Source organism: Mustela nivalis (genome assembly GCF_964662115.1).
Source record: "Mustela nivalis genome assembly, chromosome: X".
In the NCBI taxonomy this organism is placed as follows: domain Eukaryota; kingdom Metazoa; phylum Chordata; class Mammalia; order Carnivora; family Mustelidae; genus Mustela; species Mustela nivalis.
The window spans coordinates 6,949,344-6,970,334 of record NC_139040.1 but is presented as its reverse complement, the minus strand read 5'-3'; the positions used below and the strand labels follow the sequence as shown (position 1 = coordinate 6,970,334).

General features: G+C 38.9%; 1 protein-coding gene across 1 annotated transcript; it reads left to right on the top strand.

Moving 5' to 3' along the window:
* The first annotated feature begins 14,038 nt into the window (after positions 1-14,038).
* On the top strand, positions 14,039-20,405 carry LOC309856155 (RNA polymerase II elongation factor ELL2-like). Its single transcript, XM_082716966.1, has 2 exons — positions 14,039-14,112; positions 18,391-20,405. Exons 1-2 carry the CDS (start codon positions 14,105-14,107, stop codon positions 20,279-20,281), a joined length of 1,899 nt encoding a protein of 632 aa, XP_082573092.1. The 5' UTR covers positions 14,039-14,104; the 3' UTR covers positions 20,282-20,405.
* Positions 20,406-20,991: the final 586 nt, after the last annotated feature.

Below are 20,991 nucleotides of genomic sequence, written 5' to 3'. Positions count from 1 at the left end.
AGCACAAGAAAAGATGTCCAGCATCATTGGTCATCAGGAAAATGTGAGTGAAAATCATAATGAGATATTACTTCACATTCATTAGGCTTGGTATAATAAAAATGACAGATAAGAAACGTGAAGATGTGGAAAAATTAGAATACTCATACAGTGAGAATGTAAAATTGTGTAGCTTCTGTGGATAGCAATTTGGTGGTTCCTCAGAAAGTTAAAAATGGAGTTACTAGATGACCTAGCAATTTTAGTTTTAGGTATATTCCCACAAGAAATGAAGACCTGTTTACATAAAAACTTGTACATACATGTTGATAGCAGCATTATTTATAATAACAAAAAGTAGAAATAATGCAAACATCATGTGTTCAATGAACAAATAAAATGTAGCCTATCTATATGATGTAATATTTTTCATCCATAAAAAGGAAAAAGTACTGATAAATGCTATACCATTAATAAACCTTAAAAACATGCTAAGTAAAAGAAGCACAAAATACCACGGGTTGTATGATTTCATTTTTGTGAAATATTCAAAATGGCAAAATATATTATTGGTTGCCTAGTGTTTTCTAGTTTGGGGAGAAATAGACATTGATATTAATGGGCCTGGAGTTTTTCTTTAGTGATGAGAATGTTCTAAAATTGATTGTGGTGTTAGATGTTTCACTCTGTGGATATACTAAAGACAATTGAATTGTATCCTTGAAAAGAGTGATTTGTACGGTATGTAAATTGTTTCTCAATGAAGTTTTTTTTCTAAATTGCATTTGTATTGTGATATAAAAAAATGACTCCTGAAAGATATCCATGCTCCAGTCCCTGGGTTCTTGGATCATATCCCCTTACACAGCAAAAATGACTGTGCTGATGTAATTAAGCTAAAGATCTTGAGATGGGAGATTATTCTGGAGTATCTTTGTGGGGCCCAAGAAAACCAGAAGGTAAAAACAGAAGAGACATATAGCAGATCAAAGGGAGAAATCTGAAGAAGGTACATTTCTGGTTATGAACATGGAGGAAGGGGTCATGAACCTCTTGAGGCCTCTGGAAGCTGGCAAAGGCAAGAAACAGATCCCCTTCTAGAACCTCCCAACGAATGTATAAGTGACAACACCTTGATTTTAGCTGGGAAGACCCACTTCAGCTGTTTGACCTTAAGAACTGCGAGGGAATACGTTTATGTTGGGTTATGCCATTAAGAATGTGGAAATTTCTTACATCATCAGTAGAAGATTGATGTAGAAGCTATGTGCCAGTTTCTGTGCTATGTTCTGGTGATGCTGTGGGGATAAATTACCATAATAATCTTCCTGCTTTCATGCTACTTGCAGTGGAGTGAACAAAGATAATTTTACAACTGATAAAAACATTTATTCTTCTTCCCACATATAATGGTCTAGTTTGGAATAGCTACTAGACCAGCGATTCTAAAACTTTAAGGGCTCAGGGACTTTCTACACTCTTAATATTACTGAGAACCCAAAGAGCTTTTGTTTATGTGGTTTTAATCTTCTGATATTTACCCTATGGAAAATACAAACTGAAAAATATATTTTGGAGTCAGATATTTTTATTTTTCAAAAGATTTTCTTTATTTATTTGAGGAGAAAGTGAGAGAGAGAGAGAGCAGGAGTAGAGAGAAGCAGATTCCTGGCTGAGCAGGAGGCTGATGTGGGACTCGATCCCAGGAACCTGAGATCATGACCTGAACTGAAGGCAGACCCTTAACCATCTGAGCCAACCAGGTGCCCCTGAAGTCAGATGTTTTTAAAAGATTTTATTTATTTATTTGAGAGAAAGAGATTATGAGTGGGAGGGGAAGGGACAGAGGGAGAAGCAGGCTTCCCGGTGAGTAGGGAGCCCCACAGGGGTCTTAATCTCAGGACTCTGAGATCATGACCTGAGCCAAAGGCAGATGCTTAACCGAATCAGCCGCTCAGGCACCCCATGAAGTCAGATTTATTGCAATATTATTTATATTCATTTAACTACATTTTTTAGTGAATAGTTCTGAGGGTTTTGACAAATGAAATCATTCATGTCACTACCATGAAAAGATCGATACAGAACATTTCCATTATCCCCCAAAGTTTGCTCTTCTGGCCCTTGGTGTTCAATTTCTTCCATCCCCAGTCTTTGATAACCATTAATTTGTTTTCCATCTCTATGGTTTTGGTTTTCCAGAATATCAGGTAAATGGAATGATATCTGGCTTTCTGTCACTTAGTACAATGCATTTAATATTCATCTGTGTTGTTATAAAACACAAAAATTTATTACCTTAAAGTTCTATGGATCTTACTGAGCTAAAATCAAGCCGTCAACAGCGCTCTTCTCCTTTCTGGATGCTCTAGGCAAGAAGTTGTTTCCACACCTTTTTTATCGTCTAGAACCATCTCTATTTTTTGACTAGTGGCCCTATTCCTCCAATCTTTTTTTAAAATATTATGTTACATTAGTCACCATACAGTACATCATTAGTTTCTGGTGTAGTGTTCCATGATTCATTGTTTGCGTATAACACCCAGTGCTCCATGCAATACATGATTTCCTTAATACCCATCACCAGGCTAACCCATCCTTCCCAAACCCCTTCCTTCTAAAACCCTCAGTTTGTTTCCTAGAGTCCATAGACTCTTGTGGTTTGTCTTGCACTCTGAATTTCCCCCTTCATTTTCCCCTGCCTTCTCCTGATGTTCTCCATGCTATTCCTTAGGTTCCACAAATAAGTGAAACCATATAGTAATTGATTTTCTCTGCTTGACTTATTTCACTCAGCATAATCTCCTCCAGTCCTGTCCACTTTTAAAAATTTTTAAGTTTTTAATTAAAAAAATTTATTTATTTGTCAGAGAGAGAGAGAGAGCACAAGCGGGCAGAGTGGCAGGCAGAGACGGAGAGAGAAGCAGGCTCCCCACCGAGCAAGGAGTCCAATGAGGGACTCGATCCCAGGACCCTGGGATCATGACCCAAGCCAAAGGCAGTGGCTCAACTGACTGAGCCACCCAGGTGTCCCTAAATTTTAATATATTAAAAAGATTTTATTTATTTATTTGACACAGGGAAAGAGACAGTGAGAGAGGAAACACAAGCAGGGGGAGTGGGAGAGGGAGAAACAGGCTTCCCGCTGAGCAGGGAGCCTGATGGGGAGCTTGATCCCAGGACCTCGAGATCATGACATGAGCTAAAGGCAGCTGCTTAACAACTGAGCCACCCAGGTGCCCCAGTCCTGTGCATGTTGATACAAAAGTTAGGTATTCATCCTTTCTAATGGAGGCATAATATTCCATTGAATATATGGAGCACATCCTCTTTATCCATTTGTCTGTTGAAGGGCATCTCTGTTTTTTCCACAGTTTGGCTATTGTGGATATTGCTGTTATGACCATTGGGGTACAGATGGCCCTTCTTTTCACTACATTTGTATCTTTGGGGTTAATACCCAGCAGTCCAATTACTGGATCATAGGGTAGCTCTATTTTTAGTTTTTTTGAGGAATCTCCACACTGTTTTCCAAAGTGGCCGCACCAACTTGCATTCTCACCAACAGTGTAAAAGGGTTCCCCTTTCTCCACATCCTCTCCAACACACGTTGTTTCTTGCCTTGTCAATTTTGCCATTCTAACTAGGGTAAGGTGGTATCTCAATGAGGTTTTGATTTGAATCTCCCTGATGACTCACGATCAACATTTTTTCATGTGTCTGTAAGCTATTCATGTACCTTCTTTGGAGAAGTGTCTGCTCATATCTTCTGCCCATTTTTTGAATTGATTATTTGTTTCTTCGGTGTTGAGTTTGAGAAGTTCTTCATAGCTCTTCGATATAAGCCCTTTGTCTGTAATGCGTTTGCCTCTTTGTTTTGTTGACTGTTTCCTTTGCTATGCAGAAGCTTTTTATCTTGATGAAGTCCCAAAAGTTCATTTTTGCTTTTCTTTCCCTTGCCTTTGGAGATGTTTCTTGAAAGAAATTGCTGTGGCTGATGTCAAAGAGGTTAACTGCCTATATTCTCCTCTAGGATTTTGATGGAATCCTGTATCACAGTGAGGTCTTTCATCCATTTTGAGTTTATCTTTGTGTATGGTGTAAGGGAATGGTCGAATTTCCCCTGTTCATCTTCAAAGCCAGCAACATGGTATCTCTCTGACCCTTCTTATATCTTCACAGTTCTCTCCGACTACTACCAGGAAATGTTTTCTGCTTTTAAAGACCCATGAGATTAGATTGGCTTGCCTGGATAATCTTGGATAATTTCCCTATCTCAAGGTTCTTAACCTTATTCACAAGTACAAGTTCTTTTTATTTTTTTTTTTATAATTTATTTTCTTTTTTATTTATTTTTTTAAATTTTCAGCATAACAGTATTCCTTCTTTTTGCACCACACCCAGTGCTCCATGCAATCCGTGTCCTCTCTAATACCCACCACCTGGTTCCCCCAACCTCCCAACCCCCACCGCTTCAAACCCCTCAGATTGTTTTTCAGAGTCCATAGTCTCTCATGGTTCACCTCCCCTTCCAATTTACCCCAACTCCCTTCTCCTCTCTAACACCCCTTGTCCTCCATGATATTTGTTATGCTCCACAAATAAGTGAAAGCATATGATAATTGACTCTCTCTGCTTGACTTATTTCACTCCGCATAATCTCTTCCAGTCCTGTCCATGTTGCTACAAAAGTTGGGTATTCATCCTTTCTGATGGAGGCATCATACTCCATAGTGTATATGGACCACATCTTCCTCATCCATTCATCTGTTGAAGGACATCTTGGTTCTTTCCACAGTTTGGTGACCGTGGCCATTGCTGCTATAAACATTGGGGTACAGAAGACTATAGTCAGAGATATAGAAGGACACTACATAATTCTTAAAGGGACTATCCACCAAGATGATCTAATAATTGTAAATATCTATGCCCCCAATATGGGAGCAGCCAATTACATAAGAAAACTGTTAATCAAAATAAAGAGTCATGTTGATATGAATACATTAATAGTAGGAGATCTTAACACACGTCTCTCAGAAATAGACAGATAATCGAAGCAGAAAATCAATAAAGAAACAAGAGCATTGAATGACACATTGGACCAGATGGACCTCATAGATATATACAGAACATTCCACCCTTAAACAACAGAATACTCATTCTTCTCAGGTGCGCATGGAATCTTCACAAGTTCCTTTTATGTTGGAAGGTAACATATTCTTTGTTTCCAGAGATTAGGACATGGACATCTTTAGAAGGTTGTTTTTTCTGCCCATCACAAGTTCTTTTTTATTGCTGAATATGCTATTGCATATATATGATACATTGATGTACCATGATTTATTTTATTTTAAAAGGTTTATTTGTTTTTTAAATTCCAATATAATTAACACAGTGTTTTATTAGTTTCAGGTGTACAATATAGTGATTCAACAATTCTATATGTCACTCAGTGCTCATCACGATAACTGGTGTACCGTGATTTATTTATTTACCAGTTGATGGGCATTTGAGTTGTTTTCACTTTGGGTTGATTATGGATAAAGCTCCTATTAACATCTGTGGATCTGTGTTTCATTTCCATTGGGCAGAAACTTGGATTATATCTGCATAATTATATTTCTTAATATCACCAATCTTGTCCAAAGAGAGTTTAAGCATTAGGAAGCTTTTTATACTTATTGTGGTGGATATAGGTTTTTTCAAATTTTAATTTTCACTAAGGACCTTGAATTTTATCATTGGCAGTTGTTTTTCTTAAAGTGATAGGGTTGTTTCGTTCATTTCTAAGAAACCGTTTGCTAACTGAAAGGTCCCCCAATAATGGGTCTGTGATTAAAGGAGCCAGACTGATACAAAGCGAACGTCTAGCAAACCTTTATTTCGTGCCAAGCATCAAGGATCAAACTGACCGGCCGGGGCTGCACCTCTTACAGAAATCGCAACCTCTCTCTACTTCACAGACTAGCTTTTAAGGGCAAAGGCCATATGGTTGGGCCTGGCCATGCACATGTGACCAATGAAATTGTAACACACAGAGAAAGCTGCACAGTCATGCTAGGTCACACATAAGTGACCCATTGAATTACAATTTACCCTAGGAGATATTTGAACTAGTCTATCATCTTGGTCAGAATTGGCTCCCAACAGGCTCCCAAAGGGTGGGGCCCATACTCCTTGGTAACGAGGGAGACAGTATGTGCCCCCCACCCCCACTGATTGGATGTCTCCACGTGGCCTGACCCACCCTTGTATTTGGGCTTTGTTACCTGGAACTGGTTTCTGGGACTTGTTTTTAAGTAAGTCCCCTGGGGGAAGGGGGGTAGGGACAGTTGAAATTTTACTGCATAAACAACAAAATCACTGTTTAACCCAAGATGGAATCCCTCTGGCTAAATAGGCCCTTACACTAACTACCTGCATCTGACAAAGGCATAGTTTGTCAGTTGTTATATTCAAGTTAAAATGGTGTGCCATGCCATGAAAAGAAATGGCTAATTCTCCTTGCAACTAAAACAATCACACAAATGCTTTTCCTTAAGACAACATCCTACTTTCATATGCAGAAGTGTTTTATGTGTACTCCTCATGTGCTACACGGAGTATTAAAAAGTCGTGAACTCATGGTCAAGATTTAATGAAATTAGTCATTTTCCTTGCTTCTTTAAGGATAGTCGTACCTGAAACTGACTTTTCTTTGGAACCACTGCCTTAACTCAAGCTCAGGCACCAGTATTGATCCGCCTCTGCTGTCACACCACCAGTGCCAATATCCACACATAGTTTTAACCTCACAGAGCCCCTGAAAAGGTCTTAGGGACCCCTAAAAGACTGTAGGCCACACTTTGGGAATAGTTTCTATGAATAAATTATTGTCCAGAGACACCTTAAATGTAGAGGTTATTTCCATAAGCTAATAAAACACTGATTTTATGCCAAAGTACTAAAAATATTCAGTCTGTATTTTATATATCTGACCTTTCTAATATCTTTTTTATTTTAGTAACTGAGATGATGTCAGAATGATGTTATCTAGATTGCAATCATGGTTCAGTTACATTTGTTGAGAAATTCAATGTAAAAATGCCTTCTAGGAGGTAATGTTACTATCTTTATTTTATAGATGAAGAGTTTTTAGTTCAGGGAAGTTAATTAATATGGACTGAGGTAAAAATTTAAATCCAAGTCTGCCTTAATTAAATAGCTGGGATTATTCTGTGATATTGTGTTTTCATCCCATAATACAAATAGTAACTCTGGAAATGAATAGGGATAATAATAGAAGTCAATAATTACATGCACATATAAATATATTTCTATTCCATTTTATATATAAAATATTGAATTGATTATTTTATATGAAACTCAGCTAACCTCAATGAACTTTTCCATGGATGTCATCTCAAATTTCCCTCAGGACATGTAGTTCAATTTGAAACCTGAGGTTTCTAACAACTGTCATTTGATTTATCCACTCACAAATTAGCAAAGTCACAATTGATTAATTTTTGTCACTGTTCTGTCCTTAATCTTCCCAGTGTTTCCTAACTAATTTCCGTGTAATTTGTTTCTGGAAATTGCTGGTGGTGGAATTATGTTTGAAATCTCCCAAAAGAGAATTTCATCAAAATTAAGAACTGAGAGGGGTGTTTGGGTGGCTCAGTGGATTAAAGCCTCTGCCTTCGGCTCAGGTCATGGTCTCAGGGTCCTGGGATGGAGTCCCGCATCGGGCTCTCTGCTCAGCAGGGAGCCTGCTTCCCTCCTCTCTCTCTGCCTGCCTCTCTGCCTACTTGGGATCTCTCTCTGTCAAATAAATAAATAAAATCTTTGAAAAACAAAAATTAAGAACTGAGGTTGAAGAAACTTATTTACATTGTTCAGAAACATATTGGGGTCACATTTTCCATGAATCCAGTTCATCTCCAGTGATGGTCATGCCCTCTGTTCCTGGCAGAACTGGATATAACATAAATGTTTGGTTGATCCAGTGTTTTGTGATGCTTTTTATGATGTCCTCATGTATAGCAAAGTCAGTACTACTACAATTCATTACTCATAGGTCTGCACAAACAGCATACTCTGTATCATAGTGAGTTTAGGGTGAACAGTTGGGATGATCAGCTAAATAGACTTCTTTCTGTGCTGAATACTCTAAACCATTTACAACCTTGACTTTCTTATTCTACTTCTATGACTGCCCCTTTCTTTACCTACTGGCGTTATCTGATTTCATCCATATCTTAAATGTGGATATTGGTAGTAGAAAGAACACTGGGCAAACAGTAGAATGACTTGAGATCTGGCAAATACTATAATCTAGGGTATCTCTCTTTCTGGGCCTCAATTTCTTTAGCTGTCAAAAGAAAGGTTGTGTAAAATGAACTGAAGTCCTTTCAAGCTCTGTCTCTGTGACTGTAAGGAAAGAGGAAGGAAGCTTGTGAATAATATACACCAACAGAATTGATCAAATTAGGATCTAAAGAATGATACTGTATAATCTTTCTATTTTGATAATCCTGGTCAGGTTTACTGGTTCAGTGTATGGTAAGGTTATAGAGAGACATCCTTTTCCTTTGAAGTTGCTCATACAGCATTCTCTATAATACCTTGAGTTCAGCTAACTTTGTTTAAAACACTACAAACATGAGGGTTCAGTTTAATGGACAAAAACATCAGTTTAACATTATTTTAAAAATATGGGGTGCCTGGGTGGGTCAGTTGGTTAAGCAACTGCCTTCGGCTTAAGTCATGATCCTGGAGTCCCTGGATCGAGTCCCACATCAGGCTCCCTGATCAGCAGGGAGTCTGCTTCTTACTCTGACCCTCTCCCTTCTCATGCGCTCTCTCTCTCTCAAATAAATAAATACATCTTAAAAAAATATGGTAACACCCCAGAATTATCCAAATGGATGTTTCTTTTTAATAGATAAAGATATAACCTCAAATTGAAAGCATTGATAATAAAAGAGAACATAAAAATATTTATTTAAAGCTTTTTTTTTTTTAATTAACGTAAGCTCATAAGATGGACTTTAAGAGAATATATTAAAGTGATTGTGAGCCAGAAGTCCAAAACAGATTAAACTGTGTCAAAGTTATGCTAACCAAACTGACTCGCAGTTTAGAATATTGTCCTTTCTGAATGTACAGTTTTGGCTGCTAAAAATGATAGAGCACAGGAGTGGTGGAGCTAAGGTGTTGGTGTAGTAAGAGGACCCTTTGCTGGCTTCAGCCCTCTAACACAGCTAGATAACTACCATTACATTCTGAATACTCAAGAAATTGACCTGGGGACTGATACTGATAGGAACACTGCACGACCAGAGGGAGAGAAGAAGCCACTTCAAGGAAGGTAGGAGGCGTGTTTGGGGCGAGAAACAGATTGCAGTTGCTGCTGAGGGGAGCATACCCTGGCTGCAGAGCAAGGTGGGGGAGAGAGTGGAGCACACAGGGGTCCACACAAGGAGAACACATCCCCAAAGCCATTGGCTGTAAGAACAAGAGGGGCGAATTTTGTGAGTTTTGCGACCAGTGGGGCTCCGAGACTGGAGTTTTAGAGGTCCCGAGGCTTCTCTGTGATAGAGACTAGAGGACACAGCTCTGTTCTGGAGAGGACATATGGAAACAATCCTGGGGCAGATGGTCCCATCTGAAGGTCACCTAAGGGGCAAAGGGAGAGACTGTTTGTACTTTTTAGAGCACATCTGTGAGAGATGGCATTGCCTCTCAGGGGACAAAAGAGCCAGCAGGTGCCATTTCCCTCACCTGCTCCTCAGCACAGATGCAGAGACACCTTCTGAGTGCAGCTAACTGGGACACTGGCTATTTAGCCAGCTCACTACAGATCCCATGCCCCTGCGCTCTGGCGTGACTGTCCTTCCACGTCAAACCAGCCTCAGTCCCAGCACGGTGAGACCCTTTCCCAGAGGACCAGCATAGGTCCCTGCCATACCTGGTCTCTGGAGGTTGGAATACTCAGAGTCAGCGGGCCTGTCTAGGGTAGAGCCCACAATGTGCTACGCTGCTCCAGGCAGGTAAGTGACCCAGAGACAGACAGTGTGAAATCAGGGATCTGAAAAAATGCCTGTGATGTACAAGGGAAAATTATTCACTCCTCTGAAAGCGCTTCCCTGAGAGCAGTCATCACAGACTGCCCCCTCCAGGGGTAATGTGTCAAACTAACCCTTTCCCTCCCTTCAGCATGAACCAACTTCGATAAAAAGCGCGGTGACAATCCTGGCTGCCTAGCCTGCTTACTCCAAGTCCTACCCTTTATACTCTGCTGGGACTATTTTTCTCAGCAAGTGTACCCAAAGAGCAGCGCACTGGGCCCCTCCCCCAGAAGACCAGCACAAACACCCACAAGCACCATGTCTGTGGAACACAGTGTTCTGCAAACATCACCTTTAGTGGAAGTAACATCAGGTCTTTTAGCAACACCAGAGCACACCTACTTAAAACTCACCATGCTCTGGCCAAGGTCCAAATACTCCCCACTGCAGGCAAGGAGAAGCTCTGCGAAGACTGACCTGAGGGACAGAGCAGCCAAAACACAGCAGCAGAGCTCACACAGCACACACCAGACACACTGAAACACCAAGCACTGGACATTATATGATCTCTCTTCATAATGACATTCAAGACAGGGATGAGCAATGTTTTTCAACATGGTACTGGAAGTCCTAGCCTCAGCAATCAGACAATAAAAAGAAATAAAAGGCATCCAGATCAGCAAACAAGAAGTCAAACATTCACTATTTGCAGGTGACATGATGACACTCTATATAGAAAACCCAAAAGACTCCACCAAAAACATTTGCTAGAACTGATACATGAATTCAATCAAGTCACAAGATACAAAATCAACGTACAGGAATCTGTTGCATTTCTATACACCAGTAATGAGGCAGCAGAAAGAGAAATCAAGGAATCAAGCTCATTTACAACTGCACCCCAAACCGTAACATACCTAGGAATAATGAACCTAACCAAAGAGGAGAAAGATCTGTACTCTGAAAAACACTTGTCAAAGAAATTGAAGATGACACAGAGGAATGGAAAGCTGTTCCATGCTCCTGGATTAGAAGAACAAATGTTCTTAAAATGTCTATACCACCCCACAACAATCAACACATTTAATGCAATCCCTGTCAACATCCCACCCGTGTTTTCAGAGAGCTAGAACAAACAATCCTAAAACTTGTATGGAACCACAGAAGACCTCAAATAGCCAAAGCAATCTTGAAAAAGAAAAACAAAGCTGGAGGCATCCCAATTCTGGACCTCAAGCTCTATCACAAAGCTATCATCATCAAGACAGTGTGGTCCTGGCACAAAAGCAGACACATAAATCAACAGAAGAGCATAGAAAACTCAGAAATGGACTCTCAACTCTCTGGTCCACTAATCCTGGACAAAGCAGCAAAGAATGTCCAGTGGAAACAAGACTGTCTCTTCAACAAATGGTGTTGGGAAAACTGGACAGCAGCATGCCAAAGAATGAAAGTGGGCCACTTTCTTACACCATGCACAGAAATAAATTCAAAATGGATGAAAGATGTAAATGTGGGAGAGGAAACCATCAAAATCCTAGAGGAGAACACAGGCAGCAACCTCTGTGACCTCAGCCGTGGCAACTTTTTGCTAGACACTTCGGCCAGAGCCAAGGGAAACACAAGCAAAAATGGACTGTTGGGACTTGATCAAGATAAAAAGCTTCTGTGCAGTGAAGCAAACAATCAACGAAAACTGAAAGACAGCCTATGGAACGGGAGAAGATATTTGCAAAGACATATGTGATAAAGGGTTAGTATCCAAAAATCTATAAAGAACTCTCAAACTCAATACCCAAAAAACAAATAATCCAGGTAAGAAATGGGTAGAAGACAGGAATAGACATTTTTTTCTCTAAAAAGCCATTCAGATGGCCCACAGACCCATGAAAAGATGCTCACCATCACTCATCATCAGGGAAATACAAATCGAAACCATGATGAGAGAACACCTCACACCTGTCAGAACGTCTGAAATTAACAACACAATAAACAACAGGTGTTGGCAAGGATACAAAGAAGAGAGAACTCTCTTGCTCTGTTGATGGGAATGCAATCTCTTGCAGGCACTTTGGAAAATAGTTTGGAAGTTCCTCAAAAAGTTAAAAATAGAACTACCTCTGATCTAGCAATTGCTACTAGGTATTTTGTACCCAAATGATACAAAAGCAGTGATTTGAAATGATCCATGCACCCTGATGTTTGTAGCAGCATTGTCAACAATAGCCAAATAATGGAAAGAGCCCAAATGTCCATTGACTGGTGAGTGGATAAACAGGAAGTGGTATAGAAATACAATGGAATACGACTCAGCCATAAAAAGGAATGAAATCTTGCCATTTTACAATGACATGGATAAAGCTAGAGAGTATGATGTTAAGTGAAATAAATCAGTCAGGGTAAAACAAATACCATCTGATTCCATCATATGCAGAATTTAAGAAACAAAACAGATGAATGTAGGGGATAAAAGAAAATGAGGTGCAAACCCTAAAACAGACTCTTAATTATAGAGAACAAACTGAAGGTTACTGGAGGGGAGGTGGGTGAGGTGATGGGTGAAATGGGTGATGGGGATTGGGAGAGGACTTGTGATGAGTGATGGGTGTTGTATGTGAGTGATGAATCACTAAATTCTATACTTGAAATTAATATTAAACTCTATGTTAACTAACTGGAATTTAAATAAAAACTTGGAACAAAAAGATAGAACACAGAGTTACTATCCAATGGGCCCTTTGCATCCTGGGCTTTACTGGCACACAGTGGGTGCCTATAGTTGCTCAAAATTCCATTTGAAAATGGGCTAGGCAGGCCTCACTAGGATTATTATGTGACTGTGAAAAGCTCAATCCTAATGGCATTGCACTTAGCAAAGATTTTTTAAGAACTATTATCAGTTCTTTGAAAAAAGTATATTTATACTATTTGAAAAATGTGTATTTATAATATTCTGTTCTGAATGGAAAGGAAGAAAACTACTTGGAAGGAAATCAAAAGTTAAATGACTACCAAAGGAGATAAATCAAAATATAAGAGAGTGGCTACAATCTCAGGTTCTAGGAGGACCTTTTTTTAAGATTTTATCTATTTATTTATTTGAAAGAGAGTGAGAGAGAGAGAGAGCACAAGGGAGAGGGAGAAGCAGGCTCCTTGCTGAGCCTGACTTGGGGCTCTATTCCAGGGCCCTGGGATCATGACCTGAGCTGAAGGCAAACACTTAACTGACCGAGCCACCCAGGGGCCCCAAGGGGGATATTGATATTGGGCTTTTCTCACTCTCTACTAAGCCAGACAGGAAAAAAAAATCAACATGACTTTAGTAGAAACAAGGACCTCAGCATTATGTACCAGGGGATTTCAGGGAGTTAGGAAGGTAGGAACAGAATGTTCCCTTAAAAAGGTTTCTACACAAGGGAAGTGTTAAATTAATCATAGTCTATGTGCTGGTTTAATGAGAGCGTTTCCAATTGTCTTTCTGGACTTATATTCTGTTTTGTTATAGCCTCAGAAAAACATATCACAGCACTACTGCAGATTACTGTGACAATTATGAGAGGAGCAATTTGAGAATATGGAAGAGATGATTCCATATGGCTATAAAATACTGAATCAAAAATCAAGATTATAGTCACCTGAAGAATAAGATTCATCTCTAATCAGAGCATATAGATACACTGAAGCATGGACCAAAACCATGAACATAATACATCAAGTCTGTGCTTTCAAATTTTAGGGGGAATGTTGCCTGTCAAAGCCATTAACATTAGCACACATGTGAGCATATGTGCACCTGGCATATATGTATGTATCAACCCTGAGGTATATAGAGTCAGAGAAAACAAGTGGGTTTCCTTTGAGAGAGCTCTAGATAAAGTATCATCCTTGGGGAAAGTTGAATTTCACTTTAAATTTAGAGATGGAGAATGTTCAAGAACACTGGTAACTGTGATGTCAGAGTTCTTGTAGGTAGGGATGTGCCGGAGCAAAGGGAATTCTGAGCAGTGTGCGGGCACACAGAGAAGAGAGTAGAGCTCCCTTGGAGCTTGTGGTTTGGATGATGACCCAAAACAATGGATAGGTGAGAAGTGGTAGAATCAGTTCTAAATTAGGCCAGACCTCAAGAGGTTTGATAACTGGCAAGAGTGACTCAAATTGGATTTAACTGGTTACTGTGTTTTACAACAAAGCTGGCAAGCAGGCTAAAGAGTGGGTCTCAGTGAGATACAGGCCTAGTGGTTCCCTGTGCCTCCTGCTCTTTCACACAGGGTAGCCCAGAGTGTGTGGGTTGGTGGGTTCATTAGTTTAAGTGGAGTGACCTCAGTGGTCAAGGGCAGGTTTTGAAGTCTTAATAATGTGTAATAAGAAGTAAGTACGGTTGACCCTTAACACAGCTTTGAACTGTGTGGATCCACTTATACTTCGATTTGGTTTTGATCAATACAGTGTAGGACTGTAAATATACCTTTTCTTCCTTGTGATTTGCGTAATAAGTGTTCTTTTTGATAGTTTACTTTATGTAAGAATACAATATATAATACATATACAAATGTGTGCTAATCAACTGGTATGTTATTGGTAAGACTTCTGGTCAACCCTAGGCTCTTCATAGTTAAGTTTTCAGGAAGTCAGAAGTTATATGTGGATTTTTCACTGTGTAGGGGGTTGGCAGTCCTAACCCCTGTGTTCAAGAGTCAACTGTATATTACTTTGAGATGGATTAATCATGTTTTGTCATTTAAGTGCATCAGCATTTGCTAGAGAGCCAGGTAGATTTATGAGTGGCTTGCCAAAATGGGACAGCAATTGTCCAATGACCTTTCAAAATATATGAGTTGTGTAGTGATTTTATTTGTTATTTCCATCCAGTCACATAGTGCCTTCGAAATAAACACCTATTCATGGTACAACATGGCAAGCTAGACAATTTAGAAGAGATATTCAATTTTGTTGGAATACAATTTATTATATTATTATCATGATATTAATATTGTATTAATCAGAAAGTTAGGATAGTGTTCAATAGTTTGATTAAATAGCTTTTTCTTAAAGCCCATGCAAACAAATATCTTTGCAGCAGTGCGCATTAGGTCACAATTGTGATATTATCCTGTGTACCCCGAGACAGAGAAATCAAATGTGATTCTTCAAGCCTTGCTTATTTTGATACCAATTTGGGGGTTTGATGAGATAAAATTTGAGTGTTCTTTATGTGATAATTATTTTGTGTGCAATACATCATGCTTATATTTTTCTATGTGATTGTTGCCATTACTCTCAAGTTTCAAGCCTTTTGTTGTCTTATGGCTTCATAAGTGTCCAGGCTCCCTGCTCAACAGGGGGCTTGCTTTTCCCTCTCCTCCCCACTCATTCGTGTTCTCTGTCACTATCTCTTCCTCTTTCAAATAAAATCTTTTAAAAAAAATCATCTGTTTAATTCCTGGGCTCTGTGTCTCAGATATCTTTTCATTTTCATTGACTTTCAATCTCTTCTTTTGCTAGTTCCTGACTCCCTTCATTCTGTCTTGATGTGATAAATATCAGGTAGGGTTAACCCTCTGTTCTTGCTCTCCTTTTTGCAGTTGAATTTTAGAATAGTTTTGACAGATTTAAAGAAAAAAATTCTGCTCAAGTTGTTATTGTAATTGTACTAAATGCATTTGGTAATTGAAAAAATGCTTGGCATTCTTACAGTGTGGAGTTTTCTTTTCAGAAATCGTGACTTCTTCATGTTCTCAAGTCTTCTTTCATGTCTATCAATACCATTTTGTACTTGTTGTCATAATGTGTCCCACTTCCCAGTCTTGTGTTAATGAATATTTTGTTATTGTTATTTCCACTGGGCACAGGACTACCCTAGAAATATTTTATTCTCCTGGAGGTTGCAGACTTAAACATACTGAAAGATATATGATTTCTTCCTGTGTCTACTCAAGGTCTCCGGGAAGAATAAAACCAAGCATTTGTGCATACATTAGAACACTATGTTGCTGACTGTACTTCAGCAGGTCATTGGTTTTCTGCAGAAGTATTTTGCATTCTCTTTGCAGCAGTGATTTAAAATACACATACCATAAAGTTAATAGAATCATGAAAAACATCTTAAAGAACAGAACAGTCCTTGGACATTAACAGACTTAATATAACTTCTTGATGTGACAGTAATATAGCTTTGCTGGGAGAAATGCAAAGGTACTCTTATTCCTTCTTCCACAAACATCAATACACTGATGTATTCATTTGCTCAAATAATATGTACTGAGTATTTAGTGTGTGTGCCAGGCACTGTTCTAGGCACTGGAGATATGGCAGTGCAAATGACAGATAAAATCCAAGCCTGCATTAAGCTCATATTCTGGAAAGGGTGACTTACATTAAGTAAACAGATCTATGTAACATAATTTTCCGGTGATAACATAGAAAGAGCGCATGTATTACTATTTTAGAATGGTTGTCCAAGGACTCTGAATGAAGGAAGAGTGCAAGCAAAGATCTGGGGAGAAACATTGGTGAGTAGAAAGACTATCACGTGAAAGGCTGCCATAGGGAAAGTTTGGGGTCATATTCAGAGAATAGTAGATCAATGTAGCATTCAGATACATGGCACAAAGTTTAGGGTAGGTTGGGGCCAGAATAAGAAGGGTCTCATATGTCACATCAAACTGTTTTAAAATTTTATTCCTTTTTCTGGCTTTATTGAAATAGAATTGATGTATAATATTGTGTAAGTTTAAGGTATGCAGCATATTGATCTGATACATTTATATATTGCAAAATAATTACTGCCATAGCATTAGCTAATACCTACATCATATCATCAAATTACCATTTCTTTTTGGTGGTGACAACATTTAAGATCTACTCACTTAGCAATTTTCAGCTATAAAATACAGTACTATGACTATAACCATTGCGCTTTACATTATATCCCTAGGAACTTATTCATCTTATAACTGGAAGTTTATATCTTTGACTAATACCTCCCTTTTTCCTCCTCAGCCATTGGTAACTACCATTCTAGTCTATTTCTGTGAGTTTCTCTGTTTCAAGTTCAACATATAGATGATAATATAGGGTTACGGTATTTTTCTTGGACTTATTTCACTTAGCATAATGCCCTCTAGGTCCATCCTTGTCACAAACTGTAGAATGTCCTTCTTTTTCATGGTAGAATATAAGCATATCACATCTTCTTTATCCATTCATCCATTGGTGGACACTTTTTTCCCATGTCTTGACTATTGTAAATAGTGCTGCAATGAATATGGGAGTAGAGATAACTCTTTGAGATCTCGTTTTCTTTCTCTTCCTTCCTTCCTTCCTCTCTCTCTCTCTCTTTCTTTTGTACATACTCCAAAGTGGGACTGTTGGATAAAATGGTATTTCTATTTTTAACTGATTGAGGAATCTCCATACTGTTTTCCACAGTGGCTGCACCAACTTACATTCTCATAAACAGTATACAAGCATTCCTTTTCCCTTACCGACACTTCTTATTTCTTCTATTTTTGATCATAACCCTTCTAACATTCTAGGTTATTGTGGTTTTGATTTGTATTTCCTGACAATTAGTGATGTTGAGTACCTTTTCATTAGCTTTATTCTTTAAGTAGTGGGAGCCATCAATTGTTTTAAAGCAAAGTTGGTTGGAATCATTTTTGATAATTTGGAATATGGTCTAGAACAAGAAAAGATTGGAGGCAAGAAATCAAGTTAAGAAGAGTATGTAATATTGGCTAAGATGTTCTTGGCCTAAATTAGACAGTGGCTGTAGTATGAAAGAAGAGTGGGTGGATGTGCAAGAATGTAGGCTTTATGAGAGCATCTGGCTTTTACACACTACCAATACGAAATGAATACAAAATACAAAATGAGAGTTGTGGTTGATGGGTCAAGATCCAGTCCAGAAAGGACTCAACACCCCACTTGCTTGTGAGAGTAAATGCGAGGATGCCTTACTTCTAATCATGCTGTGTGGAAGCCTTCTTCTCTAGTTTCCATAAGCCTCTACTTCCTCATTAGTCCCCTCACCAAGTACCTCGGCCTGATGTTGGGTTTACTGGGAGGAGATGACTTATATGTACTGAGCTCAGAGACTAATTACTTTCCAGTAAGGTAAGACTTCCTCCTAAAGACAGACTAAGAGGTGAATAGGAGAACATTGGAAAGTGATAAGATCTTTATAACCAGCTTTAGCTCTCCAGGTTCTATCTCAACCAAGTACTTCTTGCCTTTGTTCTGTTGGGAAAAATCTTTTAGAATTACAGTTTTAGAAATGATAGCAGTAACATTTTTTTTTTATTGCCAAGGAGTTATCATTTTCTAAAGTATTTTACCATTTGAACTTTGATCTTCACAGATATGACTATATGGCAGACTTTGAGGGCATTAGAGCACTGGAGCAACTGTTAAACAATGAAGGAGAGGTGGCAATAAAGGAGGCAGATGGCTTACAGCCCAGGCAGGACAATGTCACTGTGCTGCCTATGCAGCTTCCTGGACCATCCATTTGGGCAACTGACTCTTACAACAACCATGAGAACACAGGGTGCCCTCAAGCTTCTCTTCATTTTCAAGAATTCCAAGAGCTTATCAAAACCCCCCCAGATGATTCACCCACTGATATATACGACTTTAACTTTTTGTTGTCGGATGTGAATAAAGACAACCATGAAGACGATACCCAAAAAACTGTCTCAAGCTACAGCCCCTCACAGTTTGATTCCCTGAGCTTGATGCAGGATAGTATGATGTGTAAAGCAACTGACTCCCACCAGACGACACAAGTAGGAAGAATCCAGGCAGAGGAAGGAAGGAGCAACAAATGGAAAACGATCCGAAAACCATCTTTAGAGAAAAGAATGCCAGTTCGGAGAGCACCTCAAGTCAGCCCAGATCCAGTGCCCGAGAGAAAAAGAACAGCTCCTATTAACCCTGCATACACAATTCGAAAGTCAAGAATTGGTAGCAGTGTCCACCTGAGGCCATACAGGGACAGGGTGATTCACTTGCTGGCGCTGAAGGACTATAAAAAACCCGAACTACTCATTCGACTGCAGAAAGACGGCATTACCAAAAATGACAAGAAGTCCCTTGGGGAAATTCTGCACCAAGTAGCCAATCTAAATACTCAGAATTTCTCATATACCTTAAAGGATTACGTCTTTAAGGAGCTCCAGAAAGACTGGCCAGGGTATAACGAAGTAGAGAGGCAGTCACTGGAGTTGGTGCTTTCCGGAAAAATAGATGCATTACAGAATGCAGCGGGTACCAATTCCACAGAATCTTCTGTAGGTCGTGGTAGAGATGCAATATCTCGGGAACAACTTTCTAATGCAGCTATTAATTTGTCAAGGAGAAAAGTTAGAATATCTCGCCTCTCAACCGGAATACAGTCAACACCAAATGGCTGTGTGATGAACACCAGTGCAAAATCTGCTTTTGGGCTCTCGGGACGTTCTGAGGCGACTGCCTCTTCCATCCGTCCTCCGCTGCCCACAACCCACCCTCCCTGTTCACAGCCTTCTCAGCCTGCACGTTCTGGCAGCAATTACTGGGGCAACGTAGAAAGACCTGAGACTCTAGGTCCCCGTGTTGCCAGGGTTAGTGAAAATACAAACATCTCAGGGAGCCTGGGGGCTAAACATCCTCCCTTGAAAACAGTACCCTCTGTCTCAATTCAAATGACATACCCAGAGCCTATGGAGACAGAACCCTTGATGTCTGATAAGAAGTCTGAATATACATTTACTAAACGCAAAGCAAAGGACCGAGAGTACGACATTGACATGATGGGGAGACAGGCGACAGATCGGGAAAGACAAGGTGAAGGTGCAAAGCCAGACTCCAAACAAGAAGTTAAAGAGGTGTGCACTGCTTCCAGGAAGACTAGTGCAGCATCCGGGCTCCCAGGTTCTCTGGCTAACTACGCCCCAATAGTTTCCTCCGAGCAGCGTCAGCAGTATGAGCAGGAGTTTAGACTAGAATATGATGAGTATCAGGGCTTGTATTCCAAGATGCTGACTTTATCTAGAGTATTTATTAACCTAGATTCAAAGAGGAAGCACCTTTCTCCAGACTCAAAAGAATATCAAGATATTAATAAGAAAATCTCTCTGGAATATCAGAAGATGAAGCAGCTTAATCCCAATTATTATGCAGAAAAACATAGATGCCAGTATCTTTATAACAAGTTGGTTCACATTAAAAGGTTAATAAATGATTATGACCAGCAGCATGTAAAATCCTAGCAATGAAACAGAGCTAGGATCAGAATAAATACATATAATCTTATTTAAAATTCTGAATTGCTTGTTCTAGGATTCTAAAGGGATAAAACCACTTTGTTGAAACAGTAGTACCATTTAAAATTTTCTTTCCTTTTATGTTCCTTTTGATTTTAGTTTTCATTTTTGATATTTTTGTTTATTTTATTTTTTATTTATTTTATTTGATTTTGTTTATTTGATTTATGTTTATTTTAATTTTATGTTATTTTTATTTTTCTTTATTTACATTTTCTTCCTTTTACATTGGTTTTTTGTAACTTCGAAGCTGTTTCATCTGATTCCTTTTATACATAAAATGTGTGTTTTCATTCCCTTTTTAAAAAAAAAATACCAAGGATCCAGTATCTTTGAATAAAACTTGTATACATTTAAAAAGTAAAAACCTATGAGTAATATGAAATCCTACTGGATAAAAATAAAAACTTATAATGAATAATATGAAATGCTAGTGTCTTTTTTTAAAGTTTAATGCAAAAGCAACCTTAAAACATAGACATTTAGAAATTTGTGAAAAATACTACGATTTCTTCAAACAGTACACATTTTCATTTCATTAAGTTTACTTTTGACCTTGCTTAAATATGTTACTTGTATTTATCTTAGGGAGCACATGTGATGTGGCCAAACATGCAAAGATTTTTTAGAGAGAGAGCATTTAAGTGGGGAGGAGG